We start from the raw sequence: 13,463 nt of genomic DNA on the forward strand, positions 1-13,463 counted from the left end.
ATGATTGAGCCGGGTGTGGCAGCACACTTGTAATCCCAGCATTTGGGAGGCTGAGACAGGAGGATTGTGTTTGCTGACAGCCTCAGATACTACTAAGTGAGGCTACTAGCAACTCAGTGAGACCCTGTTTCAAAATAAAGAATAGAAAATAGGGCTGGGGTTGTAGCTAGGAGGTAGAATGCCTCTGAGTTTAATCCCCAGTACTACCAAAAAAAAAAAAAAAAAGCATGTATGGTGGTGCACACTTGTAATCCCAGTAATTGGGAGACTGAGGCACTAGGATCACAGGTTCAGCAACTCAGCAAAACTCTCAATAACCTAGCAAGACCCTGTTTCAAATTTTTAAAAAAGGAAGATGGGGTATAACTCAGAAATAGAAAGCTCCTGGGTTCAATGCCCAGCACTCTGACCCCCCACACATGCAAAACAAAACAAAGCATTCTTTTTTTCCCCACGCTTCTGGGGATGGAACCCAGGGGCATTCAACCTTCAAGCTATACCCCCTACCCTATTTTTTATTCTTTATTTTGAAAAAGGATCTCACTAAGTTGCAGAGGGCCTCACTAAGTAGCTGAGGCTGTTTGTGAACCGCCATCCTGTCTCATCCTCCCAAATGCTGGGGTTACAAGTATGTGCCACCACACCCAGCTCAAAGCATTATTCTAAATGTTCTAAATGGAGATTCATTATAGCCATTTACAAGAAAACTAGGGACAAAGATATCCTGCTACTTCCAGTATTGCTAGGTTTTAGAAGTTAAGTCTGTTATTTGTTGAGGCCTATATACCTTTAAATTCCCAAAGATTCTGATTTAACTAAGTAGCTATAAATTAAATATACAAACATGATTTGTATTTTTATGTACTTGCAATATCTATCCAGAAATTACTATGAGGCAATGTTATAAAAAGCAAAATCACAAAAAAGTGCAATAAAATCTGTAAGAACTCATAAGAAAACAACTCCACTCTCAAGTTCTAAATGGAAATATATGCCATTTAGACTTGGGTGGGAAATTTTAACATTATAAGATTCCAAAAAGAAAAAATCATCTCATAATTAATGCAAATATTAATAATTAATGAAAAAATAAATACATATGAACTGCTTTTAAATTTAGAGAATAGCCGGGCGTGGTGGCGCACGCCTGTAATCCCAGCATTCGAGAGGTTGAGAAAGGAGGATCGCAGTTCGCGGACAGCCTCAGCTACTTAGTGAGACCTCTGCAACTCAGTGAGACCCGGTTTCAAAATAAAAAATAAAAAACAGGGCAGGGGGTGTAGCTCAGAGGTCAAATGCCCCTGGGTTCCATCCCCAGACACACTGCAAAAAAAAAAAAAAATTTAGAGAATAAAGATTGTATTGCCAAAATCAAAACAGCTAATTAAAATGGCAAAGGAATAGATTAATGGAACAAAATAACCCAAAAATAGAACCCAGTGCATATAGACATAAACATATTTCAATAATTTTGAGAAAAGGATGATCTACGTTTTACTTCATAAATTAACAGATGGGGACAAACTGAACCTTTATCCAAATCACAGCTACTATATATTAACTGAAAGTTAAGATCAGATTACCCACAAAGGTTAAGAAGCATTTAAGCCAGAATCTAGAAATACATTTTATTAATATTAATTTACATGTAGCAAGAGATACCATAAAACAATTTAGAGGGAAATTATCTATAAGATTTAAAGACTGAAAAGGCACAAATTTTCATTTTACAAATAATTTATTTAGAAACACACAAATCCAAGGGAAGGTAAACTGGGCATGGTGGCACATACCTATAATCCCAGTACTGGGAGACTCAGGAGGATCATAAGACAACTGAACAGAAGTTTTGAAAAGTAGTAAATAATGAGAAAGGAAAGGTGACTGACTGTGTAAAGAAAACCATGGCCTAGAGTCCCCAAAGAGAGCTATATATGAGTACAAGAAAGGTTACCTGCCAAAGTCCTATTAGGCTGTATTAGTTCCTGAAAAAAACAGGTATGGAGGAAAATGATGGTCAAAACAAGGGGTGCGGAACCAGGATTACAAATGAGTACCAAGGGAACAGATAGTCCAAGAAACTTTCTAAGAACTGAATGCCCTGGGGAAAAGAATGGCACCTTAAATTCTCCTCTAAAATGGTCCACATCTAATCTATCATATTACAGTGAAGGACACATCTGGATGAACTCAACTCAAAAAACAGAAAGATTGTAATCTGTAGTGACCCTCTTTACACACAGCCAGTAGTACCAATACCAAGTTAAGAATGACTTCTAAAAAAAGAAAAAACAGATTATGCAAGATACATAAAAAACTTTAATAATTTATGTTGCACCCATAAAACAACTTGGAAACTTAGCAAGGTCCTCTGCAACTTAGTGAGATCCTGTTTCAAAACGAAAAATAGGGCTAAGGGTATAGCTTAGAGGTAGAATATCCCTGTGTTCAATCCCCAGTATACCACACCACCACCACCACCACCACCACACCTCCCCTCCCCCCCCCTCTCTCTTTCACACACACACACACACACACACTCACACACACACACACACACCCCAGAATGCTATAGAAAGAGGACAACCAAAGAACTTATACTTAAAAATAATGATGAAGAAATCTCCTCAGAAAGAACCAAAGCAATAGGCAAACAGTTGGAAAGTACTCAGAATAGTATTTGTCTAATGAGCTTCCTTAAAAACAAAAGTTAAGATTGTATGAACAGCCGGGTATGGGGGCACAGGCTTGTAATCCCTGTTTCCTAAAATAAAAAAGTATAAAATAGGTCTGGGAATGTAGCCCGGAGGTAGAAAGAAAGGCTTCCAGGAAACCCCAGTACCACCCAAAAAAAAAAAAAAAAAAGATTGTATGAATAACAACTAGTGATGTTTTTTGCGGTACTGGGAATAGAACCCAGGGACATTCTACCTCCAAGCCACACCCCTAATTCTATTTCTTTTTATATTTTTTTAAACAGGGTCTCACTGAGTTGTAAAGTGATCCTCCTGTCTCAGCCTCCCAAATGCTAGAATTACAAGCATGAACCACCATGCCCAACATCTGGAAACGTTTTTGTTGTTGTTGTTTTTTGTGGTACTGGGGTGGAACCCAGGGGCTTTTCTACCTCTGGACTATACTCCCAGACCTGTATTTTATACTTTATTTGGAAACAGGGTCTCACTAAATTGCTAAGAGCCTCACTAAGTATCTGAGGCTGGCTTCGAACCTGTGTGATCCTCCTGTCTCAGCCTCCCAAACACAGGGATTACAAGCGTGCACCACCACGCCCGGCTTCAGGCAAGTTTTTAAAAAAGCCATTTAGAAACTCCTGGAAAAACAAGTTAAAATGTTAATGTAGCTGAGGCTGGCTTTGAACCTGTGCGATCCTCCAGTCTCAGCCTCCCAAGCGGCCTGTGCCACCACGCCCAGATATAAAATGTTAATGTAAGCCATTATGTAGCTATATAGTACATACTTATATAAGAAAAACTATAAAAATAAGCAGGCAGAGGGGTCTCCTGATGTCAAATGTACTCAATGTTCCTCTTTATTTCCTTCAACTTAAGTATTATTCTAACTGTAGATGTTCATCTAATATTTAAAACACTCTTTCAAACCAATTGTGTTACCAATCTATAATTATTTAACATTTCTTTGGTGGCGGTGGTACTGGAGTTTGAACCAAAGGGCATTCTACCTCTATATTATACCCCCAGCCTTATTTTTTACTTTATTTTGAAACAAGGTCTTCCTTAAGCTGATGAGAGTCTTATTATTTGTTGAGGCTGTCCTTAAATCTGTAATTCTCCTATCTCACCCTACCAAGTACTGAAAATACAGGTGTGCACCAATATGCGCACCTTATTTATGTAACTTTAACACTATTTAGGGAGAAAGAGGTATTATTTTTTATCTCCATGGAAAAATGACATGGGATTTACTTTTTCCTAATACATTTTACAAGCAAATACTGTGTTGATGTAAATAATTTATTACTATAGCACAAGGTGATACTGCTTAATGTAAGATGTTTCCTGAGTGACAAAATATACTGGACTGAACCTAATTCCTAGACCTGATCAGGTATTCTGTTGCAAGAACCTGGTTTCTAGGGATCAGTATTTCTTAAAGGGCACTGTTGGAATCTACATTAAGAATTTCTGCCGGGCATGTTGGTACATACTTGTAATCCCAGCATTTGAGAGGCTGAGACTGGAGGATCACAGTTCGCGGGAGCCTCAGCTTAGTGAGGCCCTCTGCAATTCAGTGGGACCGTTTCACAATAAGGAATAAAAAAATAGGGCTGGGAGTACAGCTTGGAGGTAGAATGCCTCTGGGTTCCATCCCCAGTACTGCAAAAATAAATAAATAATAAATAAATAAATAAATAAATAAGAAAAAAAAGAATTTCTCATTCAGTACCTCAAGGACAGGAAAAAGAACTTGCATTTCTAACAAGTTCCTAAGTAATACTGATGCCAGAAAGCACACTTTACTGCTATGGATCATGAGATGCAGCTAAAACAAGATTCTACTTATGTGGCAGCCTCACCTACTCTATTTTTTCAAGACCTAGAAAAGGGCTGCTCGACTGCAGTGATGGCATTTACTACTTATATGTCTGACACAGTCATGTTGCTTCCTGCCCCACAGTCATGTAGACAGCTACATGAACCTGGTGCTATGTTATAGCCTATGAGGTCTTAGGAATCTGAGTTTTAAACTAAATCCAAGACCACAGCTACTGATCATTCAGAGTGGGCATTATATTACTTTACTTGCTTTTGCAGAATCATCTAAAAGAGCTTTACTAGAATAGAATGAGAGTAACAAGTAATCAAAAAGGATGAAACAAAACAGTTAAAAGTATCATCTCACTTGACTTAAACTGGAGGGATGAATATCAATAAGTCTTGGTGAGAGAAGGCCAGCTACAAGACATCGATTATAACTATCAGGAATGACTTCATCGAGAGATGGTCCAGATTTCTTTAAAAAAGTCAAAGTCTGTAAATTAATAAGACATCAATCAGTACTCAATTTAAACCATCAAACTTAAGAATTAATAAATTACACTGCTTTACACTTAAAATTTAAATAAAACTAAAATACTGAGTGAACCTTTTTTGATACTAGGGGTTGAAAACAGTGGCATTTTATCTTTGAGCTACTCACCCAACTCCTTTTATTTTTTATTTTGAAACACGGCTCACTAAGTTGTTGAGCCTGGCCTTGTACCTGCAATCCTCCTACCTCAGCATCTAAAGTGCTAGGATTACAGGTGTGCATCAACACACCCAGCTCTGAACTGACCTTATAAAAAGACTACACTTAACAGGCATGGTAGCGCATACCTATAATCCCAATACTTAAGAGGCTGAGACAGGAGGGTCCCAGGTTCAACCTAACAAGACCTTGTTTTAAAAAATAAATAAAATTGGGTTCACAGGTATAGCTCAAAAGCAGAATGCCTCTGGGTTCAATCCTCCATCACACACACACACACACACACACACACACACACACACACACACACACACACACACACTATTGCAAGAACAAGGAAAGGAAAGGGGTTTACATATTCTGAACTCAACCAATGCTTGTTAGTTATAGATACTAATACCTAAAATATTAGGTAGCTTATATATTTTTATGATACTTAACTCTGCTATAAGGCCGACAGGTGTGGTAATAGATCTAAATAAACTTGGATCACAGGTTTATTCCTCTATCTAATGTGACAGAAATTAATATCAAGTATATTTACAGGATTCATTCACATTTGGCTCATTATCAATGAAAAGGTTTACCACAGCATGTTTCCTTATGAAAGTATTTTTCTACATACTGGAAACATTTACACATATATATCTTTTGTATCAAGTACTATGTCACTGGCTAGGCACCTTCTCTGGATTACTTCATTTCCTCATTTAAAAGGGATGTGATAAAGCACTGACTCATTTCATTGGAGGTCAACTAGCTGATATTCACAAAAGTTGCTAGAAACATCCCAATACCTTCCTCGGGAAGGTTATCATTAATAACCCATTTCACTTACCTGTCAAATCTCATATACCTAGCAAAAGCTACCATTCATCAGATGAAATAATAGTTTATATAATTTAACCATGAGGTTTAAATTCATGAACCATGTATACTCCAAGATCTGAATTCAGTTCAATTAAAAACAGTCTAGAGACCAGGCGTGGTGGTGCACACTTATAATCCCAGCATTTGGGAGACTGAGACATGAGGATCATGGTTCACAGACAGCCTCAACTACTTCGTGAGGCCCTTTACAACTCAATGAGACCCTGTTTCAAAATAAGACTAAGGTGGGGGTACAGTTCAAAGGGAGAATGCCCCTAAGTTCAATCCCCAATACAGAAAAAAGAAACAGTCTGCCAGACATGCTTGTAATCCCAGTAGTTGGGAGGCTGAGATAGGAAGATCCCAGGTTCAGGCTGAGTCTTAGCAACTTAGTGAGACCCTGTTTCAAAATAAAACTAAAATAAAACTGGGCATAGCTCAGAAGTAGAATGCCCTTGAGTTCAATTTCCAGTAACACACACAAAAAAAGAAAAGAAACAGCCTGTTCTGCTCATAGCTACTTACCTCCTTCTGAAAGCCAGTACAAGCTATATGAACAACTCCTGAGTTTAATAAGCAAGTGGCATCTAAAAGAAAGATTTTAAATTACAGACTTAAATATTCAATTTTGAGTGATTTTAATACAATAAAACTTACTGCAATAACAAACTGCTAGGCAATCAAATATGTAGAATAAACTTTAAGCACACTTTTCCAAGTATTTCTGAAAATTACAAACATTACAATTCCATTAAATGTGAAACAGTTCATCTTTCCTATGAAATTCAAAACAATTTCTCTGTGAGCATGTATACAATTTCTCATTTACATATATCAAGCTAACTCCTAGAATTATTCATGCTAAGTAATGATATACAACAGATAATATTCTATGTACAAACTACACACAAATAAATCTGTATATATTTACGTACTACTTTCCTCAAAAGATAGTTAAGAAAATACATACCAAAATTAAAAGTACTTGGGTTAAAAAACTGCTCAGGAGGTGGATATGAAGGAGGAATGCCTCGACTTAAACTTCTCTCATGTACTAATACATCCAAGATGTGATGTGGAGAAGTCCTACTTACAACGGAATCCAATGACCACAATGCAAAGTAAGAGCAATTGTGTAGATACTCCCCTGACCTAAAGAAAATTTTAAGAATTACTAAGTCACTGGCCAGCTACACATACAAATACCCAAAAGAAAAAAAACAACAAAATAATCATACCTTAACGAATCTGGCATTTGTGCATGATACCAGCGATTTATGTCAAAAAGTCCCAAATATATTGAAGGCCTTCCCTGTCCATATATATTCACTTGCCAGGTAAAAACTGAAACACTAGTATCAGGAGAAAGAGCTGAAAGGAAGAAAAAATTCTATTTTTAAGAACAGAACAAAGAATTTCAAGTAAAATCAACCCAAAAATATAGCAATATTTTTCTACAAATTAAGGTTTAATTCATTTTCTGCTAGATTTGTCAAACATATTCCTATCATTTGTTTTTTTTTTTTTTTTTTCTTTTTTGGTGGTACTGGGGGTAGAACCCAGAGGCTTTCTACCTCCAGGCTATACTCCCAGACCTATTTTATATTTTATTTGAAAACAGGGTCTCACTAAGTTGCTGAGAGCCTCACTAAGTAGCTGAGGCTGGCTTCGAACCTGTGCGATCCTCCTGTCTCAGCCTCCCAAGTGCGGGGATTACAAGTGTGCACCACCATGCCTGGCCATATTCCTATCATTTGTGAGAAAAGATTTATTCACTTGAATCCTGAATGTTTTACTTTCCATTTTTCTTTTTCTTTTTTTGCACTGGGGACTAAACCCAGGGGCATTCTGCCTTTGAGCTATACTCGTAAGCCCTTTTTATTTCTTGTTTTGAAACCAGGTCCCACTAAGTTGCTGAGGCTAGCCTCCAATCTGTGTTCCTCCTGTCTCAAACTCCCAAAACTGGGATTCCAATTGTGTGTCACCACACCGGTTCCACTTCTCTTTCAAAGTATTATTTTTAAAAATGCTTGTAAGTGGTGTACGCCCTCAATCTCAGTAGTTGGGAGGCTGAGATAGAAGGACAGCAGGCTTTGAGGACTGCCTCAGAAACATAGTCTCAGCAACCTAGAGACCTTTTCAAAACAAAACATAAAACAGTATGGGGTGAACCTTGGAGGTAGAATGTTCCCAAGTCAATCCCCAATAAAAGTACTAATCAGAAAAGTTCTATCCTAGCTTTTTTCCACGTAACACTTAGTCAACTTTGAGATACTAGAAACAGAAAATAGAAAATTGTTTTAATGAATATTTTCCCAAGGATGATACATAACTAGCATCAATTCATTGTGTGCCTGTTAGGCATTAAGGCTTTACTCTTTATTTTTCCACTAAAAAATATTTTATTTGAGCTGGGCATGGTGGCGCACACTTGTAATCCCAGCATTTGGGAGGCTGAGAATGGAGGATCACGGTTCGCAGACAGCCTCAACTACTTAGTGAGGCCCTCTGCAACTTAGTGAGACTCTGTTTCAAAATAAAGAATAAAAATTTGGGCTGGGGGTGTAGCTCAGAGGTCAAATGCCCCTGGGTTTCATCCCCAGACCCGCAAAAAAAAAAAAAAAAAAAAAAAGGCATTTTATTAGGTGCAGTGCATCATATTGTAAATTTACATCAGAACAATACATGCGTACAACCCTTGGTACATTTCCCTACCAGCCACCTCATTTCAGCTTCAGCTCTCCTCCAAGTCTTTGAGATGGAATTGGTAATTTTGTAAACATTCTACTGCATTCTTTATGACTTTGTTCCCATCCCCTACCCTCAGTGTTCCTCAGTCAAGGCTTATTTCTTTAAAGAAAATTTAGGTGAGAAGGACTGATCTCACTATATGATGAAGGGGGAAAAAAGAAGAGGCTGTGAAATAACAGCCAAGTTAAGGGGCTTCAAGAGAAAAAGATGTAAAAATGTGAGACACTAATGAGAAACAGAACAAGATGCAAATAGAGAATAAAAAGTGCATGGTAAATTCTGTTTCAACATGTTTGTTTGTTTTTTTGTGGTACTGGGGTTTCTGGAAGCCCTTCCACCTCCGGGATACACTCCCAGACCTACTTTTATACTTTTTTATTTGGACACAGGGTCTCCTAAGCCAGCGCGGCTGGCTTTGAACTTGCGTGATCCTCCTGTCTCCGCCTTCCAAGCGCAAGGATTGGGATTACAAACGTGCGCACCACGCCTGGCTCAACATGTTTAAATGAATGTGAAATCTGAATGACTAATGCAGATGTAGGAACTAGGACAAAGAGCCATCTCGGAGATGAATGACGAGTCTCACTAAGAACACACACACAACCAGAGCCCTGGTGAGCATTCCCAGAACTGTAGGAACTCATAACATTACCTCATATATTCCTTACAACCAACTTTTGTAAATGATGTAACTGAATTACCCCACTTCCTGGGGGAAAACAGGGCTAAGGAAATGTTATTTTGTCAAAGTTCACAACTAGTGAGAGGGACGAAACACCAACAAATGCTGAATTCAAACATCTGTGTTACTTTACTATGCCATAAAACTTTACCAAAAGGAGGGAAGGCACTAAAGGAGAGAGAAAAAAAACTCAAGGCAATCAGAGCATGCCTGCCATAGATAGCTAAAAAAAATACACAAAGATTCAGAGACTATTTACACTAGTTAACACTAGAGGATCACCTTTGTTTTGAGAGCTGGATTAAAAAAACGTCCTTTAGTAGCTTAATCTATTCACTTCTTGAACTATATATAACAATCTATAGAACAATATCTATTACATCTCATATAGGTCTAAATAAATAATATTAGTATTCTAATATTTTTTTAACTGCCAGGGGTATGAATTTTAGATCATCAATCTTAAACCTCATATGTTACAATCATAAAACTTTTAACCAACCTTCATTCATGCTTTCTTCCCTATCACCATGAGTCCGATATCTCTCTATACTTTGGCATCCCAACAATTTGGTATTACTAGTCTGTCCTCTCAAAGGAAATATGCCACATGCCAGGTCCAGTGTATATCTTTCTTCACAGTACTCTAATCCCTGTAACATAAAATGTAGATAATAAATTTTAATAGAATTCTAAACAAAAAGTCATTGTAAAATTAAACATTTTTTAAACTTAAAGGTTTTACAAGCAATATTTAAAAAACCCAAAAACTTAAGGCTAAAAAGTCACTAAAAAAAAGCTCTAAAATTTCATGTAATATAGAACAGGAATAGAAAAGCTAGATTTAAGGACTTGGAAGCTTCATGCACTATCAGTTGAAGTATAAATTGGAATAACCATCAAAATTATACATGCAGGGATTGAGGGTGTGGCTCAGCGGTAGGAGACATAGTTCACAGCATGCTCAAGACTCTGCACTTGACTGTCAGCACCACTGCTTCACACACACACACATATTATACATGTGTATAGACTCTAAGCCAGCAAATCTATTTCTGTGTTCTTGCTGCAATTCTTGTTCTACAATAGTTCCTAAGCTTTGTTTGCTCATTAATTCCTTTAAGAATCTGACAAAAAAAGCCAGACTTGGTGGCACAAGCTTGTTATCCCAGCACTTGGGAGGCTGAGACAGTAGGATTGCACAGGTTTGAATCCAGCATCAGCTTAGTGAAGCTCTCAGCAACTTAGTAAGACCCTGTTTCCAAATAAAATATAAAAATAGGTCTGAGAGTATAGCCTGAAAACAGAAAATTCCTGGATTCCATCCCCAGTACACACACACACACACACACACACACACACACACACACACACACAATCTAACAAAAGGCTAAGACTTTTCCCAGAAGAAAATAATAATAATAATAATAATAATGATGATGATGATGATGATGATGATGATAATGCAAAACCAAAGTCAGGCATGGTGGCAACACTCCTGTAATGCCAGTCCTTGCAAGGAGACAGGAGGATCTCAGGTACAAGGCCAGTCTTAGCAACTTAATGAGGCCCTCTGCAACTTAGTGAGACCCTATTTCAAACTAGGAAAATAAAAAGGGCTGGGTAGGCAAGTAGCAGGAGGAGGTTTGGCTGAGAGGTAGAAGGCCCCTGGGTTCAATCACAATAGCCAAAAAGAAAGAAAGAAAAAAAAGTCATAATGATTAAATATGCCACATATAAGCTGGTCATGGTGGCACACGCTTGTAATCCCAGCATTTGGGGGGCTGAGACAGAAAGACTGTGGTTCACAGGCAGCCTCGGCTACTTACTGAGGCCCTTTGTAATTAATTTAAGACCTTGTTTCAAAATAAAGAATAAAAAATAGGACTGGGGTATTATCTTAGAAGTAGAATGCACCCCTGGGTTCCATCCCCAGTACAGCAATAAACAAACAAACAAAGAACAGAGCCAAGCATCGTAGCGTACACATCCCAGCATTCAGGAAGCTGAGACTGGAGGATCACAGTTTACGGACAGCCTAGGCTACTGACTGAGGCCCTTTGCAACTCAGTGAGACCCTGTTTCAAAATAAAGAATAAAAAATAGAGCTGGAGGTAGAGCTTGGAGGCAAAATGCCCCTGGGTTCCATCCCAATACAGGGGGGGAAAAAGCCACATAGAATTTAGGGACTTTATAAAGTCAATCTATATTTCCCTCAAACACTAAATTCAGAAAGCCTGTTCTAGATGTTTGGCAAAATATGGCTATTAGTAATACCAAAATTTTCTCAGGAATTTAGCCAGAAAAAGAGTCACCTGAGAATCTAGAGGCATATACCCTCTTATAAAAGTCACCTCCCATGGCTTACTGCTTGGTATGTTAGAGAAACAATTTTAGGATTGTTTTTCTGGGTACTAATCAGGCCTCAAGCTTAAATACAGTCCAGTTTCCCCATTTTGAAGGAAAATGATACCTTGGAGACTGGAGAATGCTACCTTGGTAAAAATGGCATAATAGACCTCAAGATCATTAATACTTCTATTATATTATGAATACAGATTAATTTGAATATAAGAATAACCTTTCAATATCTTAAACCAAAGACAATACACTAATTATCATTTACCTCATAAATTATTTGTCCGGATGCCAAACATTTTCTATCACCAAAGGCCAGCTGAAGCAGATGCAAACTCAAAACATCCCCTTCACTGAAAGCAGAAATTGAAGAGTCAATATCCTATTAAAACATCTCTTACCATCTAAGATTTTTGTCCAAAACATTATGAATTTATGTGGCAAAACTGTCACTGTCTAAGCCAAACATGAGGAGGAGAAGGAGAGGGGAGAGAATAGAATGGTTAACTGGGTAGGGGCATGTATGTCTCTACCAACTTGTACCCCATTAAGATGTATGACTATAACATACCAATAAAATTTTTAAAAACTGCGAAGAAGATGGTTGCACTTGGTTATTTTCACAAAATGTAGTTCCTCAAAACAATAACTTTTACTTCTTTTCGATTTTAATTAGGCTGATGCTGTCTACATACTTTAGGTGGTATCTATGTGGCAGCTACTGTGACTTTTTACCCAATATACTTTCTCAAATGCTCAACAGCTATGTTTTAGTTACACAAAGGATCCAAGTGTCTCTAAGTATTAGAGGCTTCCTAGGCTCAGTTCCCAGCTCTCCTCTTTTCTCTAGTTAATCTCTTTCACTCTAAGCCAACCTAAAAGGAATCCTAGGTTTCTCAACCTTGTGAGAATCTAGAGTAAACCTAATGGTTCTCAAGGTTGCATAGTGGTTTTTTATCTGAATCATCAGAGAAGCTCTGGGGACTGCTAATGTTTATTTAGTTTTTGCCATGAGGAACTGATTGATTTGGTCTAAGGTGTCCAGATCAAATTCAAACACTTTCCTTATCCAGGCCTATACAACCAGGGTTAGGGTGTACCTCAGAGGTAGAATATGCCTGGGTTCAATCCCCAGTCCAAAGAAGAAAATGAGAGTCAACACAAGAGAGGAAAAAAGATGAGATTATAAATGAAAAATGATGTTCATATGAGCAGAAGACCAAAAAAATTGCCCAAGGAAACAAGAATTTGACCATTCGCCTATATTGGCTTATTCTTTTGAGAGCTTGTTTGGAGGTTCTAGCAGGGGAGCGCAACTACTCGTATACCCTTGACCGAAGACCAGACCTGGTCCTCCTCTATTCGGGGAAGGTTGTCCTCTTCGACCGAGCGCGCAGCTTCGGGAGGGACGCACACGGAGCGGTGAGGGAGGAAGGGGACACCCGCCTAGCCAGCCAGATCAACCGAATCAACCCTGGCGATCAATGGGGTGACAGATGTCGCAGCCAGATCGCCCTCACATCCTGGCTTATTCTTTTGAATAGTGCATGTATGTGTATCTCAAGGGTGTTCT

At 38.2% G+C, this 13,463-nt stretch overlaps 1 protein-coding gene across 1 annotated transcript in view; it reads right to left on the reverse strand.

Moving 5' to 3' along the window:
- AHCTF1 (AT-hook containing transcription factor 1) overlaps nt 1-13,463 on the reverse strand; it is a gene marked incomplete at its 3' end in the record, with an annotated part of 72,126 nt that overhangs the window by 43,774 nt on the left and 14,889 nt on the right. Inside the window, exons 6-11 of the mRNA XM_080699515.1 lie at nt 12,159-12,243; nt 10,035-10,185; nt 7,338-7,470; nt 7,070-7,251; nt 6,625-6,686; nt 4,882-5,010 (exon numbers count right to left, since the gene is read on the reverse strand). Of these exons, the coding sequence (XP_080555641.1) occupies nt 4,882-5,010; nt 6,625-6,686; nt 7,070-7,251; nt 7,338-7,470; nt 10,035-10,185; nt 12,159-12,243 (742 nt within the window). The remainder of the gene's footprint in view (nt 1-4,881; nt 5,011-6,624; nt 6,687-7,069; nt 7,252-7,337; nt 7,471-10,034; nt 10,186-12,158; nt 12,244-13,463) is intronic.

The sequence above is a fragment of the Muscardinus avellanarius genome (genome assembly GCF_963383645.1).
Source record: "Muscardinus avellanarius genome assembly, chromosome: 7".
NCBI lineage: Eukaryota > Metazoa > Chordata > Mammalia > Rodentia > Gliridae > Muscardinus > Muscardinus avellanarius.